A 16075-nucleotide genomic window follows, 5' to 3' on the forward strand; every position below is an offset into this window, starting at 1 on the left:
TCAAAGTGAAAAACTGTAACTTTTGGGTTTGATTATAACCATCAAAGTATTGACCATCTGATCATTCTGAGGTTACTAAGAAGCTGTTACTTTTCACTAAGTGCTCAAAACATCCCTCCCTTTTTCTTGAAAATCATGCTTTAAGAGACCTCAAGAGAGATGCCTCAAACTCCAAACAATTTTTTTAAAGGCAGTTTCTGAGGTTCCATCTGTTGAATATATCCTTTTTAATGCCAAATGTCTTGGAGTCCACCCATGCAAGACATGCTGTTTTCTATAGAATCCCATTGCTTTCAGTAGGATTTTATTAATGAAGTCTGCATATTTATAATAATTATTTATAATAACTGATAATAATAATGCCAGTGTAATTCAAACCACTTTGCATTTTCTCTGAGTTAAGTCATGTTCCTGAATTATGATTTGGTTTTGTGACAAACAGAATTTGATCCCAGTTCAGAAAACTGGCTCTGGAAATGAATGCAGCTAGTGGCTGAGCATAATGTACCTGTAATCATCTCTTTTCTTACAGATGTACTTTTGTAACTGACAGATTTTTTTTTTCTGGCAGATTAAGAGTAGTTCATGTCATTAAGAATTACTTACATATGGAGACTTATTAAGCCATTGCCTCTCAGAAAGGAGAAATATAGCGCCAAACATGAATTTCTTATTCCATATGCATTTGGCCTCAGTTCTCATGGGACTTGTCAGGTTCTCTTGGAAGTTTAGTGGCTTACAGCTGTTGCAAATTTGAGAAATTCAATTTCTTACTGTTCTCTTTTTTTGAATGAGATAAGAAAGGTTAGGGAAAAATTCAATTCACAAAAAAAGCAATTGTTTTTGTGTTTGGAAAGTTCAAGCTTAGAGCCTAAGTAAACAAATGAACATAGTTGTGGCAATATTGGAGGCTTATAAGAATTTCAGACATATAAGATATGGAGAAGAATCAGTAACTTTTACTTGTTTTCTGTAGTCCACTTATGTTGATTTTTAGGTTCAGAAGTGTCTGTAACAGAGACCTTTTCTTACAGTTAACTGTGTATTAAAAGAAGTATGTTCAAAGGAGATACAGAATAAACTTTTGAAAGTGCCACAGTCACTCACAGTGTTAAGGAGGTTTGGACTGATGCTAGAAGGCAACAGTCAACTGCTTCTACATAATCATAAGAGGATGATGCACTTTCAGCCTTGTAATTTTATGTGTGTGCATTTCTCCCAAATGAATTAAAAATGGAGGAGGATTGCAGGATCTTGGTAAGTTATGGAGAGCACAGTAAATAACTGATAATGACACACAAGTTTAAGAGCACATGTCCATGTGATCTGTAAATGAGACTGTTTTTCTGTATAGTCAAAGCAAAATGTTAAATCATGCTGCTGTGAAGAAGGGCTATTTTCAGTAGCCTTCCAAGTAAAGTTATGTGCTGTAAAGACAGTTTTCTAGGGAATTAGAGCAACTACAAGGACAAAAAATAAAAAACAAACAAACAAACAAACCAAAACAAAACAACCCAGGAAAGAAAAAGACTTAATTGCTGCCTTTAAAAGTGTAAGTTATCTGTCTGGGTAAATGCTGCTTGGAAATTTCTGTGGCAGTTCTATATATGTTCATGACTGTTATACAGTCTGAGTTACAGTAAAATAAGGAAACTATCTACTTTTGTTATGTGAAAGTTGTTGTCTCATAGCTGTTTTTCTTCAGAATTTTTATGAAAGCAAAAGTGTCCTTTTATTATTTATTTCTTTTTTATAATTAGCTAATAAGTCAGTCTGTACAAAGCTGCCTTCCTACTGCTCCTGTATTTCTATCGTTTAAGAGTAAACTGACAGTGTTCAGCCTCTGCTGCTCTGTTCTGACCATGAGCCATCACACCTGTCTCATCCTCCTCTCCTCTGCCAAACTTGCAGTCATGTTAAAGAGTGCATAGTGCACAAAAAGTATCATGTTTTTCACATATTGAAAATTTTCATATATTTTTCTCTCTAGAGTTTGTTGCCTGCTTGTTTTACGTGCCTAGCTTCAAACCTCTCTATAAAAATCTGGTTAGTTCAGGAATTTTCTCTCTCATTTGTCTTGCTGCACCCTCTCCCATGGAGTGAGTAACTGTACTGAGGATGCATTATATAATTTCTTTGTCCAAATGCTCAGGCAAGATTTCCTTGGCAACAGCTTATTAGTAAGTGATTTGTGCTTCAGAAATATTAAGCCCTGTTGCTTACCTGAAATCTGCTTGAAAACTGCATGTGCTCAGCTTCTCTGGAAATCAATCCATAAATATGGATTTGACTCAGTAGCTTGCGTCAAAACTGGTGGCAGAGTAGTATTTTCTTTTATACAAATTGCCAGATATTAATAAAAACATGTTTGTTAAAATTTATGCCACGAGAATGAGGAGAAATTTGCTAATCTAGTGTAAATAGTTTCTGGAGAGTTCTGCAGTTCTGTAATCTTAAATCTCTTAAATCTTGATGCCCAGTCCCATTTTTATAACAGCTAGTGTCAGCTGTGAATGTCAGCAGTGAAAAACTCCTGTAAGCAAACTCTTAGGTCCTTAATAGAGATCCTTCCTTTAAGGACCTGTCTTAAAGTGTCTCAAAATTTGCTGGATTTGTAGGTGTAGTGAGAAACAGACTCTTCTACCAGACTCAAGTAATGTACTAGTTCGTTGCTAAGATTGGGTTGTGAGTCCTTAAGTGAGTGATTTTGAGAAAATACATATACAGAATCTACTGAATCTTGATGGTGGGACTAAGTGAGGAGTACAGTCTGTCACCGAGAATAGTCCCTCAGGATAATGTGGCCAGGGCCAGTGCTTGCTATGCACAGAATTTAATCTGGGCAGAACCTAATCAAATGATCTTTAGGAAAGGAACTTGGCATTTAGCAGAGAGATGGAAGAGGTGACCTACAAGATTTTTTTCCACTCTGAATTCATATCACATTATATTTCTCTGCAGAGCTACATAATTCACTCATTAGGAGCAATCTCTGTCATATAAACAATGGAAAGAAAGTCTCACTTCAACAAGCATATCCTGACTTTTTTTCTGATCCTTGCTAATTCTGACGTTGACAAACCACAGTAGCAAGGGCTCTGTAAGCAGAAGGCATTTCCTGAAAATGCACTCCAGTCAGCTCACCATTTCAGTTTTGTGCTTACCTGATTTTTTTTTTCCATGAATGTGTAACTTATATCCACAATATGTAATGCATGGAAAATGTGTTTGGCCAATGCATTTGTATGCACACAAATGAAAAGATAACTGACACACGTACATATTTTCTTCAGCATTATTTTAAAATCATTATTTTAAAATCATTAATAATCTGCATCTAGGTCCCCTATAAATAGGGCTAAAAAATTTTATTAATAAATTCTGAGATTTAGAAACATAACTCATAAATTTCAGAATTGCTTTCAAATTACCTTGTTGAGTAAACTAAATAGGTTTGTCTGTTTCATTATCAATATGGAAATTAGACCTTTTAGGCCTGCTTTGTCCTGTAATGGCCACCTTCTGATGCCATCCCTGTAGGTAGTTTTTGCACTTTAGAAGAAAAGACTCTCTGTCTTCTCACATCCTCAGCTTTGCCTTGAATTGCTCATCCCCTAAGTGGTTTCTATGCAAAGTCAGTGTGTTTGGATTTGTTACACCTCCTCTTAGAAGCGTTTTAGCAAGTGCATTTGAGTCCCCCTTAAATCTGAGAGTCTGAAGAGGAGGTAGGAATTATTTTTTTTTATGCCAGAGCAGGGTGTTAAAATCTTGAATGCAAATTGAAAACTTAATCATAACAACAAGAAGTATTAAATAATTCAATGGATGTGATTTTAAATTAGATTTGACAACAGGACATTATTTATCTGATCCTAGAGTTTATGTAGCTTGGGTGACCTCTCTTCCACACCTCTTTTTGTCACCCTGCAGGACTTACTGAGGCCAGCCTCATCTGGAGACTTTTGAGTGTTGAAAATTCATTTGTCCTTTCCTAATTCTTGAGCTTTCTGGTAGTTTGAAATTTGGTTTCCTTCTTGTCTTTGGTTTATGTAAGAAAGTGCTCTACCCATCTAAATCAAATTGCATTCCTTAGATATTATAGAAGTAGTGTCATCAAAGAATAGAAAGTCAAGAAAGGGAGGAGTGTTTCAGAAATTATGGTTTTGACCATTTGGCAATTTAGTGCACATCAGTTATCATGGTCTAACTTCTAACTTAATGTTATTCTCATCTAACAGAGTGCAGTTCTTTTATAGGTACATGAAGCTGATGATGACCCATTTGTCCACCTAAAAGTTATATTTTTTTTTAAGATTAAGTGAAACTCAATAGCTGTTGTGAAGAGCAAAAAAATTATTTTTTTTTTTAATTGGGTAAAAGCAGAAGTGACCTAAAGAGGGTTTAAATAGCCCTAGGGATCCCAACATTTAAATTACGTAGTTTATTTCATTTATTCCGTTTCACAGTCATGTCCTGTAATTCTCCAACTGATGCAGGCACTTGCATGTGGAGGGAGAACTTCTATCTGCCCACTTTGAAACCCACAGACCTTGAGGTGCTTGCTATTTTCTTTGCTCTTTAAATACTGACTAGGCATGTACACACTGACTCTGAAAGCAGGATTTTGACTCACAGAGAGTATAAATTTAATCTGGCCTCGGTGGAGATAATGAATGTTCAGTGAAAGTTACGCCCACCATCTGGGACTGAATCAAGCTGTAACACCACTGGCATTGGGACAGTTATGTAAGGAGTTTAAGTTTGTGTACATGGTGATGGATGTGTAGGCGGCGTTATCCATGGTCTTCAGAGGCCCAGTTGTACTTCCATTGAATTTAGATGAGGCTTTTTCCCCGCTGTGGTAAGAGGGAAGATTTAGACCCTTTTTAGCAACAAACTTAAGTTCCCCACTTTAACTTTTGGGTGAAAACTGTTTTGTTTCTTTAATTTTTGTTTGTTTGGGCTTTCATGGGGTTTGTTTGGTTGGGTTTCTTTTTCAGTAAGTGTATGTAATACAATGTGTACTCAGTCCAGTTTCTTGATTCTATAATGAAACCTCTCATTATCATTATGACCGTATTTAAATATAAAAAAAAAATCTACAGATATGTCTTAGGAGCTTTCAGGTACAAGTGAACAGTCAAGAATATGAAACGAAGGTAGCTAATAATGAAAATGGCTTATTTTGGGTGTAACAGTTTAAAAACTTGGAGGAAGGAAAACCCAGACACCCTCTTCATGAAACTCTTGCTAGAACACTTTCCAGTCTCACTTTAAGCTCTCACATTGCCCACATTTTGTGAGTGCCTCAGTGAATTTTCAGGAGTGAATAGTCGGTATTTACTGCACAGCTACCAAAGCGTGCTTTGGTATATTTTTTTTTTTGGTTCAAATGCCCATTTATAAACATCACTGACCATCTTTCATTATGAAATGTTTATTAATATTGCCTTTGAAATTATTGGCAAATTTGTTTTTTCATGATAATCAGTCACTTCCAATGTACAAGCTAAAGCATCTAACATAATTCACTTTAGTGGAGGCAATTATGTTGATTGCAAAATCCATCAGAATACACTGGCTCTAAAAATAAGAGTGTATGTAGCAGTCCATATTTAGCAAATAGAGGTTATTAATCAGCCCCTGTTCCTTGCATATCATTCAACCATATGTTTAGCATTTTTCAGCACCCTTGTCAAGGGGTGGCAAGAGCAGGCAGCTCTGCAAGGGAAGGTGAGCAAGAATGAAGGCTGCCAGCAGTGCAGGCAGGAGCGGTGTCCTCACCAACAAAGTCTGAATTGTCCAGGAAGGTCCAAAGTCAAGCCAGGAAGCCAGGGCAGCATTGATAAATTACAGGGCTGGTTAGACCGGTATCTACAACGTAACTCTAGCTGGGACCAGGGAAGATAGCTGGGCTTAAGCACAGCTCCTGGGCACAGGAGGCCTCAGTGGAGACCCCTGGTTGGGATGCTCAGGGCAGTTAGAGGTCCTTGATGTACTGAGGGCTCATTACTCTTCTTTGAGAGGGAAACTGACTGACATCCTCCCCAGATGCGCAAGGTCAGGCTACTGAACACACGCAGTTATTTCACATATGTTTTGGTGTGGAAATGGGATAGTACTTGCAAAAGGTGGAAGTATCTGTATTTCAGATCTTATTGCTTTAAAAGCTGCAAGAATAAAACTTCATTTCTTTGTGCCTTCAAATGTTCTGGCTGAAAATGAGAATGATTTTCACATTCTTGCTTTCCCACATGCTGATGAATTTTGTTACAAGCAAGCCAAAGAATATGATAACAGGAGTGTGAACTGGTGAACTCCAATTCCTGAGCTGCTGCCAGCAGCTCTTAAATAGATTTTCAACCATGAGCTTCTATAATAAGGGTGTAATAGTTAGCACATAGCATTGGGAGTAGATTGAGTCAAAGAGTAGGAATGACCTTCAGGGCTATTTTCTTCTACACTAGTTGGTATGTTGTGTTTCCCGACTAACTAAAACTTGCATGGGTAGATTCTGCCTTACCCACACTGGCACATGGAAACATTTCTGACATGAAGAAACTACGATACAGTTATTATAACCTTTAGTCTCCTGAAGGGGAGAGGATCTGGATATTTCAGAGAAGAAGTGGTCTGAGGGACAAACGTGACTTTTTGAGTCTTGGCTAAAATATGCTCATTATGAATAACAAACATTTGTGCACGGACTACTTCCAATGGAGTTGGAGCAAAAAGGGTCATTAAAAGAACCCTGCAGGGAAAATACTGCAGTAGAGTCGCACAATGAAGATAAAAGTTTTCTTAGACACAGTATTAGATTAATAGTGTTGCAAGCTAATTCCTCTCTCCTGCTCCTGGTGATCCAGTGGTTTTTTTTTGCCAGTGTTGAGAACTCTGTGATCTGAAGATGCTTTTTTGTTAAAACCTATTCTGACAGGTTGTTGTTTTTTTTTTTTTAGAAAAAAAAAACCAAAACACACAACCCCCCCAAAACCCACCAAAACCCTACAGCAACAATTTTTGTTGGAGGTAGCAGGAGGTGCTAATCCCACAGTAAACTCAAGGAAGTGCTAAACTAACAGTGCCTATACAGGGACCATGAGAATGTGATTGACAAGGGTTTAATTAAGTTCAGAGAACAGGGAGTTTATTTTGTTTGTTTTCAGATGGTATCAGACTGGTTATACTAGACAAAAGTTGACCCCTACAATTCCCAGAACTGTCCACATATTTCTGTTAAATATGTATTCTAGTGCTAGTATTTTCAACGGGTTTAGGGACTTTTTTCACTTGTTCAATGAAATAACCTGTTTTCAAGGAAAAGAGAGGAAAAATCTTCACTGTGAAAGGAGTTAAATGACAAAGGCTATCCCTCTCTTCAGTATTCTCTGAACACTGTATTGATTGTGGATGCAGCCTAGGTACAAAGGGTCCAGAATTCATCCCATCATCTTTTGGTGACATTTCAGCATGCATGCCAATGCATTAGTATAAGTGTATACTAATATTACAATGCATGGACATTGAGGCTATAGAAACTGCTTGTCTGTTATACTTGGTATGTGAATGGATTTGTAGCTGTATTTGTAGATTTTTTAGACACAGAAATTCCTTTGGAACCAGAGGGGATATGAGAATGCCAGGAATAGAGAAAAATCATGGCTTCTTATGGGAGTGAAAAGTGAAGAAGTATGAAAGAAAAAAGACCAGCTAACACACACAAAATGAGAGAGAAAAAAAAGACATAAACATAAAATTTCATTTTACAAGGACACCTGTAACTGCAGCTGGAGTTATTAGAAATGCTTGTCATCAGTTCCACTGAAATAACAGCCACTGGAGGGGGGTTGCATGTATTTGCAGGTGACTTGTTTCCATGGAGTTGTAAAATAGAATTGTTTTGACTACTTTAAAAGTCAAAGCTATGTATATGTAAGATGAGCACCTCCTTCTTCCTAGTGATTGAAAGAGTTAGGTTCCTATGTGAAGTTTTTTCTCTTTGCTCCTGTATTGACAAGCTGGCAGTCAGGAAACAGGAACGTTCCTAACCACAACCAGTAAATATGGGCTCTTTTTGCTGACAGTAGACATCATAGATAAGTTAAAGTTTGCTTACCTGCACTGATCAAAAGATTCCTCCATCTGACACATCAGCAGGTGCTCTGGAGTAATGAAATGGGTAAATATGACATCATAAAGAACTGCACCAAACTCATTGTCTTACTGGTGGGGGAAGCTGTATGAATAGAGTTGATGTGAAGTATTTGTTGCTAAAGTCTTCTGGAGATGTACCTCATTCAAGGGTAATGGAGTGCATAAAGATTTTAGGATCAAGCAACATAATGTAAACCACTGTGCTGTCTATGTAGTCTCAGATTTCATTTTCATTCCTGAATCTTTTCAGTATTTAGCTGTCAGTATTCTATTTTATTAGTTAAAATTTTGTTCTCTCTGGGTGAGGTGAAGGCAAAACAGCTCTCCTGAAGGATTTTGGATCCAGAAAATAATATTTTTTCTCATTATATTTCATACATGATACACTTTTTCATTTCTTATTCTCACATTATTTTCTATTTTAAATATTTGTTGTCACAGACTAATCTATATGAGAATTGAGTTTTATCTTGAATGAGCTTTTAGCTAAAATCTTAGGTTGAAATTTTGTGATTTCCAAATATAAAGTAACAATAAGTAAAACCAGGTATGAACATTCTTAAAAAATATTTGACTGATATAGCAGCAGCTCTTTATCAATCTCTTACGCATTGTGAGTTATAAATACAGAGTTTAAAAAATGTTTTTACCATTTCTTTTAATGTGCCAGTTCCCTAGCCATTAAACAACTTCATCCCAAGTATCTCATAGTTTGTATACGATGTCTGTTACATAAAGCAGATTCATTATTTATTCATTATTTAATGAATCTCTGTATCTGACCCATCAGGTTAGTTGCAATACTTTTTAGAATAGAGGGAGAATTCAAAACAAAAATTGTTAGCAGTAAACTAGAGATGAAGCCCCTAGGTTTCTGGTCTGCTGTGTTTATGAGATAGTAGCAAATTCTGTGTTCTTTCATTCCATTCCAGCTGTTTACCTCTGCAAGCGGACAATGCAAAACAAAGCAAGGCTGGAGCTAGCAGACTATGAAGCTGTAAGTACCTGATGAAAAGTGAATTTCTTTGCTGAGACTAATAAGCTTGTGAAATAATGTTAAGAACTACAGACATTATGTGTGAAATTTATTTGGTGTTTTGACACTTTTGCCAGCCTGTGGGTGATAGATGCTGTTTGAGGGACTCTAGTGAGGGCTGAGTGGGCAAAAGTTGAGATTTTGGTTCATCTTTAATGTTACTCTGTTCAGATCACCGTGACAAAATCAGAAATAACTGTTCATGAACCCAGATATGCCACAGGTGTTTGAAAGTAGTTGTACTCTCACTGTGTAAGGTCTGAATGAAGGATCCCTGGCAGCATTTTCAAAAGCACTTAGTGGTTGTAGAAGTATGAGTCTCATTCTTTAAAGTGATGCTGGGGCTTAAACCCTTGTCCCATTGGTTAAATGAGAGGCAAAGAGGGTGAGATTAGAGGCAATTCCCATTCCCTGAACTTTTGCTGTGCCCCAGGCAGGTGAGGTAATTTGAGCCAGGAAGAACCTGAAAATGTGAGAGTTTGATTAGCTGATGGGGATGGCACTTGCTAAGGAGAGAGATGTCTTGAGTTTCATCTCTAACCCCCCAAAAGTTCCTGAATTTTTTATGAAAATGTCAACATAAGATTCACGAACAGCCCAGGCTCTGTGGTGAGTGCTGTCCAGCTGTGCTGCTGTGACATGATAACACGATAGCCAGGCCTCTCAACATGCTAAATACTCCAGCCGCAGCACCCTGCTGGCACGCTTTATTGCTTCTTCTTGGCACAAGCTTGCTTTTCAGTGTACTGCACTGTGGGGTATCCACAATTGTATGCTTACGTGTCTTGGAAAATTCACCACCAGTATGCAATCCATGAGAGCCTTTACTGCTATTGACAAGATCTCTAGAAAATGTCTCCACTCTCTGTGGTCTTTATTTTCAGTAAATATGCCATAGAGGTACATTTGCAATGTATACAAATACAGTTGAAGCAACACTTTTTGTTAGGATATTTACAGATAATTTTTCACTTAGTCTCAGTAAAAGCAGTGCAGAAAGGGAACTGGGGGTCTTTTTGGGGGAAGATAACCTCAGCCTTCTCCAAACTAACAGACTGCATACTGCTACCGTTTAAGCTGTGGGGAGATTGAAGAAGCTTTGTTACAGACAGTGAGGCTGTTCCAGCATCACTGAAGGAAAGAATTTTGCTAAGATTTTACAAATCTTCCTCCTGTTATTAACAGTAGGCTGCAGGTTACATTCATTTCTTGTGCAGTAGTGGAAAACTATAGTCTGCATGTTTTTAAAAATGGGGATAGCTGTGGAGGTCATGGAAGGTTCCTGTACTACCAAAATATTGATAGCTTCTTATGTTTATATTTGAAGTAAATTGATAGGCAGCCAATGTTGTTCAGTAGAACCATTTGTATAGGTAACCGACAGGAATTGCCCTGTGGATTTTGTCCTGGGTTTTCTCCTGCTGTTATTAGATACTTTCAAACCAAGAATGTTTCTTTGTATTGTTACAAAATTACTCAACCACCACCCACTAAATAAAACTGCGTCAGAAATTCACTGTTACGCTGATGGTTGCATCCAACCTTGTCACCAGTTTCAAAACTAAAATAGTCGGGGCATGCAAAAGTAGATAGATCTAGCATTCCATCCTATTTGGTGTCAAGCAAGGACTTTGTATTGGATAAGTAAGGTCCATTTGCATTTGCGGAGAAATCATGACTTAAATTGCACCTTAGAGGGAAGAGGGAAGGATAACCTAAAAGCTCTAAAATAGTAAATAACTTTCAACCTAACCAACTAAAACTGTGATGTATTTTCAGGAGAGTTTGGCCAGGCTACAGCGAGCATTTGCTCGGAAATGGGAGTTTATTTTTATGCAAGCTGAAGCACAAGCAAAGTAAGTTCCTTTGAAGTGAAGATGAGAAATTTTGGGTTTGCATGCCTTTTGAGGGGGAAAGGGAGGGAAAAGCAATTGGACGCTTCTCTCTTTCAAAATTAATGTCATTAGCACTGTTTCTTTTAAATATTCCTGTAACATTGACAGAGTTGACAAGAAGAGAGACAAGATAGAGAGGAAGATCCTTGACAGCCAGGAGCGAGCATTCTGGGATGTGCACCGTCCGGTGGTGAGTGAGGGTGGGGCTGCTCTGCCTGTGAGCAGGGCCACTGATGAATGTGAGCCTCTGTGGAGCATTGGGGTAGCCTGGAAACAAGTTTTTAGTGTAGGGCTGAGGGTTGGGGCTTGCCTCCCTTTTTGCAGCATCTGGCGTTTTTACCATTCTGTTACTGAAGACTGCAACTGTGTGTACTCTCCATTTGGAGTTTGCAGTGAATAGATTTGTTGTGTCTGATTTCTTGAATCAGAAGGTATCTGTCTTTGACTATTACCATCTCAAAGGTTTCCCAAGGTGTGAGTCACACAACCAAAATTATCAGCATAGCTAAAACACTTTAAAAAACATCTGCCTTTTTTTAACCTGCTTTTTTTGCTTGCCAAGCCTTTCAACTTCACTCTGGTCCTATTTTCAATTGATTTTTGAGGTACATAAAGGTTAGATGATGTTGGATTTGAGCTGTGGGAGTCATGCACTGTCTAAACAAGATTTGCCTGAGTTCCTTGTCAAAGTCCCTCTGAAACAAAATATTAAAAAAAGAAAGGGTCTTACATAATCAACTGCCTTTGGGAGCTAAAACTCTGAAGAAGAATGTCAAATGTCACAAGACTTCCACAAGAACTCGGTAATCACACTTTTCTGCTTTACTACAGAATTACTTCTGTTTCTCTTAACTAGAATTGAGTTTTCATTTTCTGTGCAGAGAGTTTAGTATTGTTAACAGTGAAACCATTTATGGATTATATTTTCCATGGTGACATTGGGAAAAGACACTTAACGAAAACTAACTGTTCTGGGAAAGTGATGATACCTGTGGAAAAGATGCATACACTGAAAAATTTCAAACAAAAAATAAGCTTGGACATGAACAGCTTGTATTTGTGACAGTGGAATTTAAAGAGCAGTAGAAGAAATGGATTTCTAGGCAGGATTTAGAATGTCAGGTAGATAAAGTCATTTTAAGTGAAAGATTAAAACCTCAGGCATTAGATGCGAGAAGGCTGGGACATTGTTGTCTAGTCAGTGGCATAAAATAGGGAAGGAGGACAGAAAACAATTTGCCATCTGATGTTGATGGAAGCTACATATAGAATAAAACCATAAAGTTTCTATGGACCTGGGAACTTTAAAGGTGCAGACAGCTTTTATATTCCCTGCAGAAATGAATCTGAAGGTTTTGAATCTGAGAATGAGATGCTATTTCCAGGTTTGGAACAGAAGATGAATTACTGAAGTTTCAAATTAAGATATTGGCAGACAATAATGAGAGAATTAAAGGGGAACAGGACAAAAGAAAATCAAATCTGATTAAAAGCTTTCATTGAACTGTGGATATATCTTCCTGAGCACATGTTTTAATCTGGCTGTAGGCATAGCTAGGAAATATCAGAGGCAAAAGACTGTCTTAGAGTCAGCAATGTAGGCTCTTGACTTTAGGAGATATAAATAGAAGAATGTAGAGGTTCATACTTTGCCTAAGCAGCTCCTCTCACTAGTTAGTGAAATACTTGTTTTGACAACATTGTTAAGAATTTACTGTCACAGTAAAAGCTAGAAGCTTCTTTAAAAAAAAAAAAATAAAAGGAACAAACTGAAAAGAGGAAGGTGATGCTAGAGGTAATTACAATTTCTAATGGTTTTTCAAGCCTCCCAAAACTCATAGAAATGTTGCTTTTGAGAGGAAGTTAAGAGAACAGTTTTGATAACTCACTGATCAGTTTCCATTCCAATATTTTTAATTGCAGGTTCACTATATATTTAGTTCTTCTTCCTTTGGTGTCTTTTTTAGTGTAATGTGAAGTGTAATCTTAGTTCTGTAATTTTCAGTTTCTGCTTTATGTAGAAAGATCTTAGCTTGCAGCTAGAAAGAGCATGACTCAGCTTCAACTGTAGGTACTGCAGCCTGCAGAGACATTCCTGAACAACTTTTAATCTTACTAGTTCAGACTAGTCATAGTAAAACCATGGAAATGTGTGTCAGGGAGTGCTATACAAATTCCTGAGATCCTGAGCAGCAGACCTGTGATAAAGTCCATGCCATTATTTCTAAGGTATAGCCAGTACCTAACACAACTCTGGGATTATCCACATACATTCACATACATTCACATACGTTCGTGCATTTCCCTTTTTGATGGCAGAGTAAACATGGTTTATAAGCCTTCCTTTTCCTTCCACCTGCCTAGGAAGTGTATAACTTTCACAATTTTGAAACTTTGTATCAATAACTGAGTATGGAAATGGAAAATTGGTTGGGAGGATAAGGGCATTATTCAAAAAGCAGTAACAAATTGGGCTAATGTGGGGAAGTCAGTTCCTTCCAGGCAAAAGAAATTAAGAAGCTGCTCTTGTTTGAAAAGAAATGTCATGTTCCTGATTGAAGTCTTCATAAAAGAACTCATAGCTTTCCTGAATTATTATGTCTGTTTAAAACCCCTTAAAATCTTACGCTTGTTAAAAAGAGACAAACAGGTACTAAACCAGTAAATCCCCTGAAACATTCTGAAATCCATATTAAATACAGTAGGAGCAGAGTAGCTATGGCTTGCTGTAAAATTAGCTCTTAGATAATTAGCAAGGACAGCTGATGTCTTGCAGTTGCAAACAATTCACTTTTCTTCCTGGGTTACACATTAATGTAATTTGAATGAAATGCATAATAAAGGCCTGTTTGGTACTTGTTGACATTCAGATTAATTCAGAAGATAATGAGGGAAATATCCTTTTCTCCTGGAAGACAGCTGTATACTTCCTAACTATAAGAAGTTGAAAAAACCTTCTTTTTAATCCAGGGCCGCTGACCTTTGTCATCAGTCAGAATGTATTGCAGTTATATTTAGCAGGCTTGTGTGCGGTTGTTTTTAAAAGGAAGATAGGAAATTTCTACACTGGTGTGTCCCTCTCCAAAGCTGGAGTTGGCTATGGTTTAGTTATATTGAGATTTAATACAGTATGCACCAGGGGAGGTTTAGATTGGATATTGGGACACATTTCTTCACTGAGAGGGTTCTCAGACATTGTAACAGACTTCCCAGGGAAGTGGAGGAATCATTGTCCCTGGAAGTGTTCGAAAACCATGTCGATGAGGACCTCAGTGACATGATTTAATGGTGGTCTTGGCAGTCCTGAGGTAGCGGTTGGACTTGCTGATCTTAAAGGTCTTTTCCAGCATATCTTATTCTATATAGAATTATAAAATCAGCTATGATTCTATAATGTGCAATCGAGTTCTTTCATTCTACTATTTGTAGCTTTTTTAAACCTGATCTGCGGGACTGAAAAACAAAACCAGTATTTGTGTGATTTAATACAGTAAGACAAAATATCCAGGGTGTATATGTTTGGTTAGGACAGCAAAAACGTTAAGGGCAAGTGTGGTTTTCAGATAATTCACTGATGATGTAAAATTCAGAAATACATGTGATTTCTGCATTTGGGAGTTTCATGCCATTGTTTCCTAGTAGCAAACTATGAAAACAGTAACCTTTGCATTTTAAAGCTTGTCACACATCCCACACCTTTTGCTTCTCTCTCCATTTAGTGTTTGGGTTTTTTTTTCAATGAGATTCTATCTCAGTTAATCTCACTTTCTCTGTTTGTATTTTTAAGTTGTATTTTATGTGGTCTGAATATGACCGTCAGTATCTGAGCCAGTAAGTAATATTACCAGGTGTCAGGGTCATGCAGCAGATACCTGTGGTTATTTGTTCTTGGTTTTCCTTTTTTTTTTTCTTTTTTTGTTGCTTTTGTTTTTAATGGCTTTTCCATCCTGTCCTTCGAGATCAGCCTCAAAGACTCGGCAAGAGACTGAATTTAACTTGGCTAAGGTGGTGCAATCCTCCGTTTCACTCTTTGTCTGCTACAAATCCTGGACTTTTCTAGGCCAGTCACTTCTTTAGCCAGAGACCACTTCTGTCTGCTTTATCATACTGTTTTCAGAAAGTTTTTAAACACCTCTTGGGAGTGAATGTGAACCGTGCCATCCAGCTTCTCTAGTGATTTATCCACATACAATTTGCATGCCTTCTTTTGCACCTGTATATCCTTTACAAGGCAGTTACCTATCCAGCAGGCAGGGAGTGCAGCCTGGCAGCAATTGTCAGCCTCAGATAACTGCACTTCTGTTAATGAACAAAACCTTGTCCAGAGTTTTATTTTCAGAAAATGGTTATAATATTTATGATCCATAATCCAATCTGTTTCAGGCAGATATTTATAAACCTTGTAGCTAGCCTGCCAGATATGACTTTTATGGAAGAATTTGTACTCACATTACTTATCATTGTTACTTAGTCTGACGCTTGAGTAAGGGTGGGGCAGATGTGGAAAAGGAATCCAGCTTTCTTGCAGCAGTGCGACAAACTGAGAGTGCTCAAGTTAAAACTAAGGATTCTGAGGAGGTCAGAAATTGTGAAATAGCTGACTGATGAGATGGTTGAAGGACACAAGAAAATGAGATGACTTTATAGTTTCTAGTATGACCGAGTTCTGGTAACAAATAGGAAAATTAGCCGAAGTAGTAAGGATAAAGAATTTTTTGAATAAGCTCAATGTTTTTATATTTATTTTTCTTTCTGTGTGAATTAAATTTGCTGCTTTAATCCAAAGCAATCTGTCAAGGATCTTCTACAAGTCAAAAGGCAGATAATCAAATTTCTGAATGTCACCTATATTTGCTGTCTACATTTCCAGAGAAGTGTGGTCAGACTTTCCTATTGTCACTTCTTTCAAGCCCATCACCTAAATTTGTCTGTATGGAATCCATAAAACAGCAGCTGCTTGCATTTTGGGGTGAAAAAAAATGAGAAAGCA

At 37.5% G+C, this 16075-nt stretch overlaps 1 protein-coding gene across 7 annotated transcripts in view; it reads left to right on the forward strand.

Annotated features, from left to right (window-relative positions):
• The window catches only part of RGS7 (regulator of G protein signaling 7), a 261029-nt gene that overhangs the window by 191937 nt on the left and 53017 nt on the right, over positions 1 to 16075 (forward strand). For 6 of the 7 annotated variants that reach the window (XR_009746551.1, XR_009746552.1, XM_061471174.1 and 3 more), the window contains exons 7-9: positions 9087 to 9151; positions 10970 to 11046; positions 11194 to 11275. Coding sequence is in view for 5 of the 7 variants with exons in the window: in XM_061471174.1 (XP_061327158.1) it covers positions 9087 to 9151; positions 10970 to 11046; positions 11194 to 11275 (224 nt within the window). In the remaining 2 variants the exon portion in view is untranslated. The remainder of the gene's footprint in view (positions 1 to 9086; positions 9152 to 10969; positions 11047 to 11193; positions 11276 to 16075) is intronic. The other variant, XM_061471177.1, reaches the window with a different exon arrangement.

Source organism: Pezoporus flaviventris, unplaced genomic scaffold (genome assembly GCF_033815535.1).
Source record: "Pezoporus flaviventris isolate CSIRO_AGI_PZ_B2104156 unplaced genomic scaffold, CSIRO_AGI_Pfla_v1 ptg000066l, whole genome shotgun sequence".
Taxonomy (NCBI): Eukaryota; Metazoa; Chordata; class Aves; order Psittaciformes; family Psittacidae; genus Pezoporus; species Pezoporus flaviventris.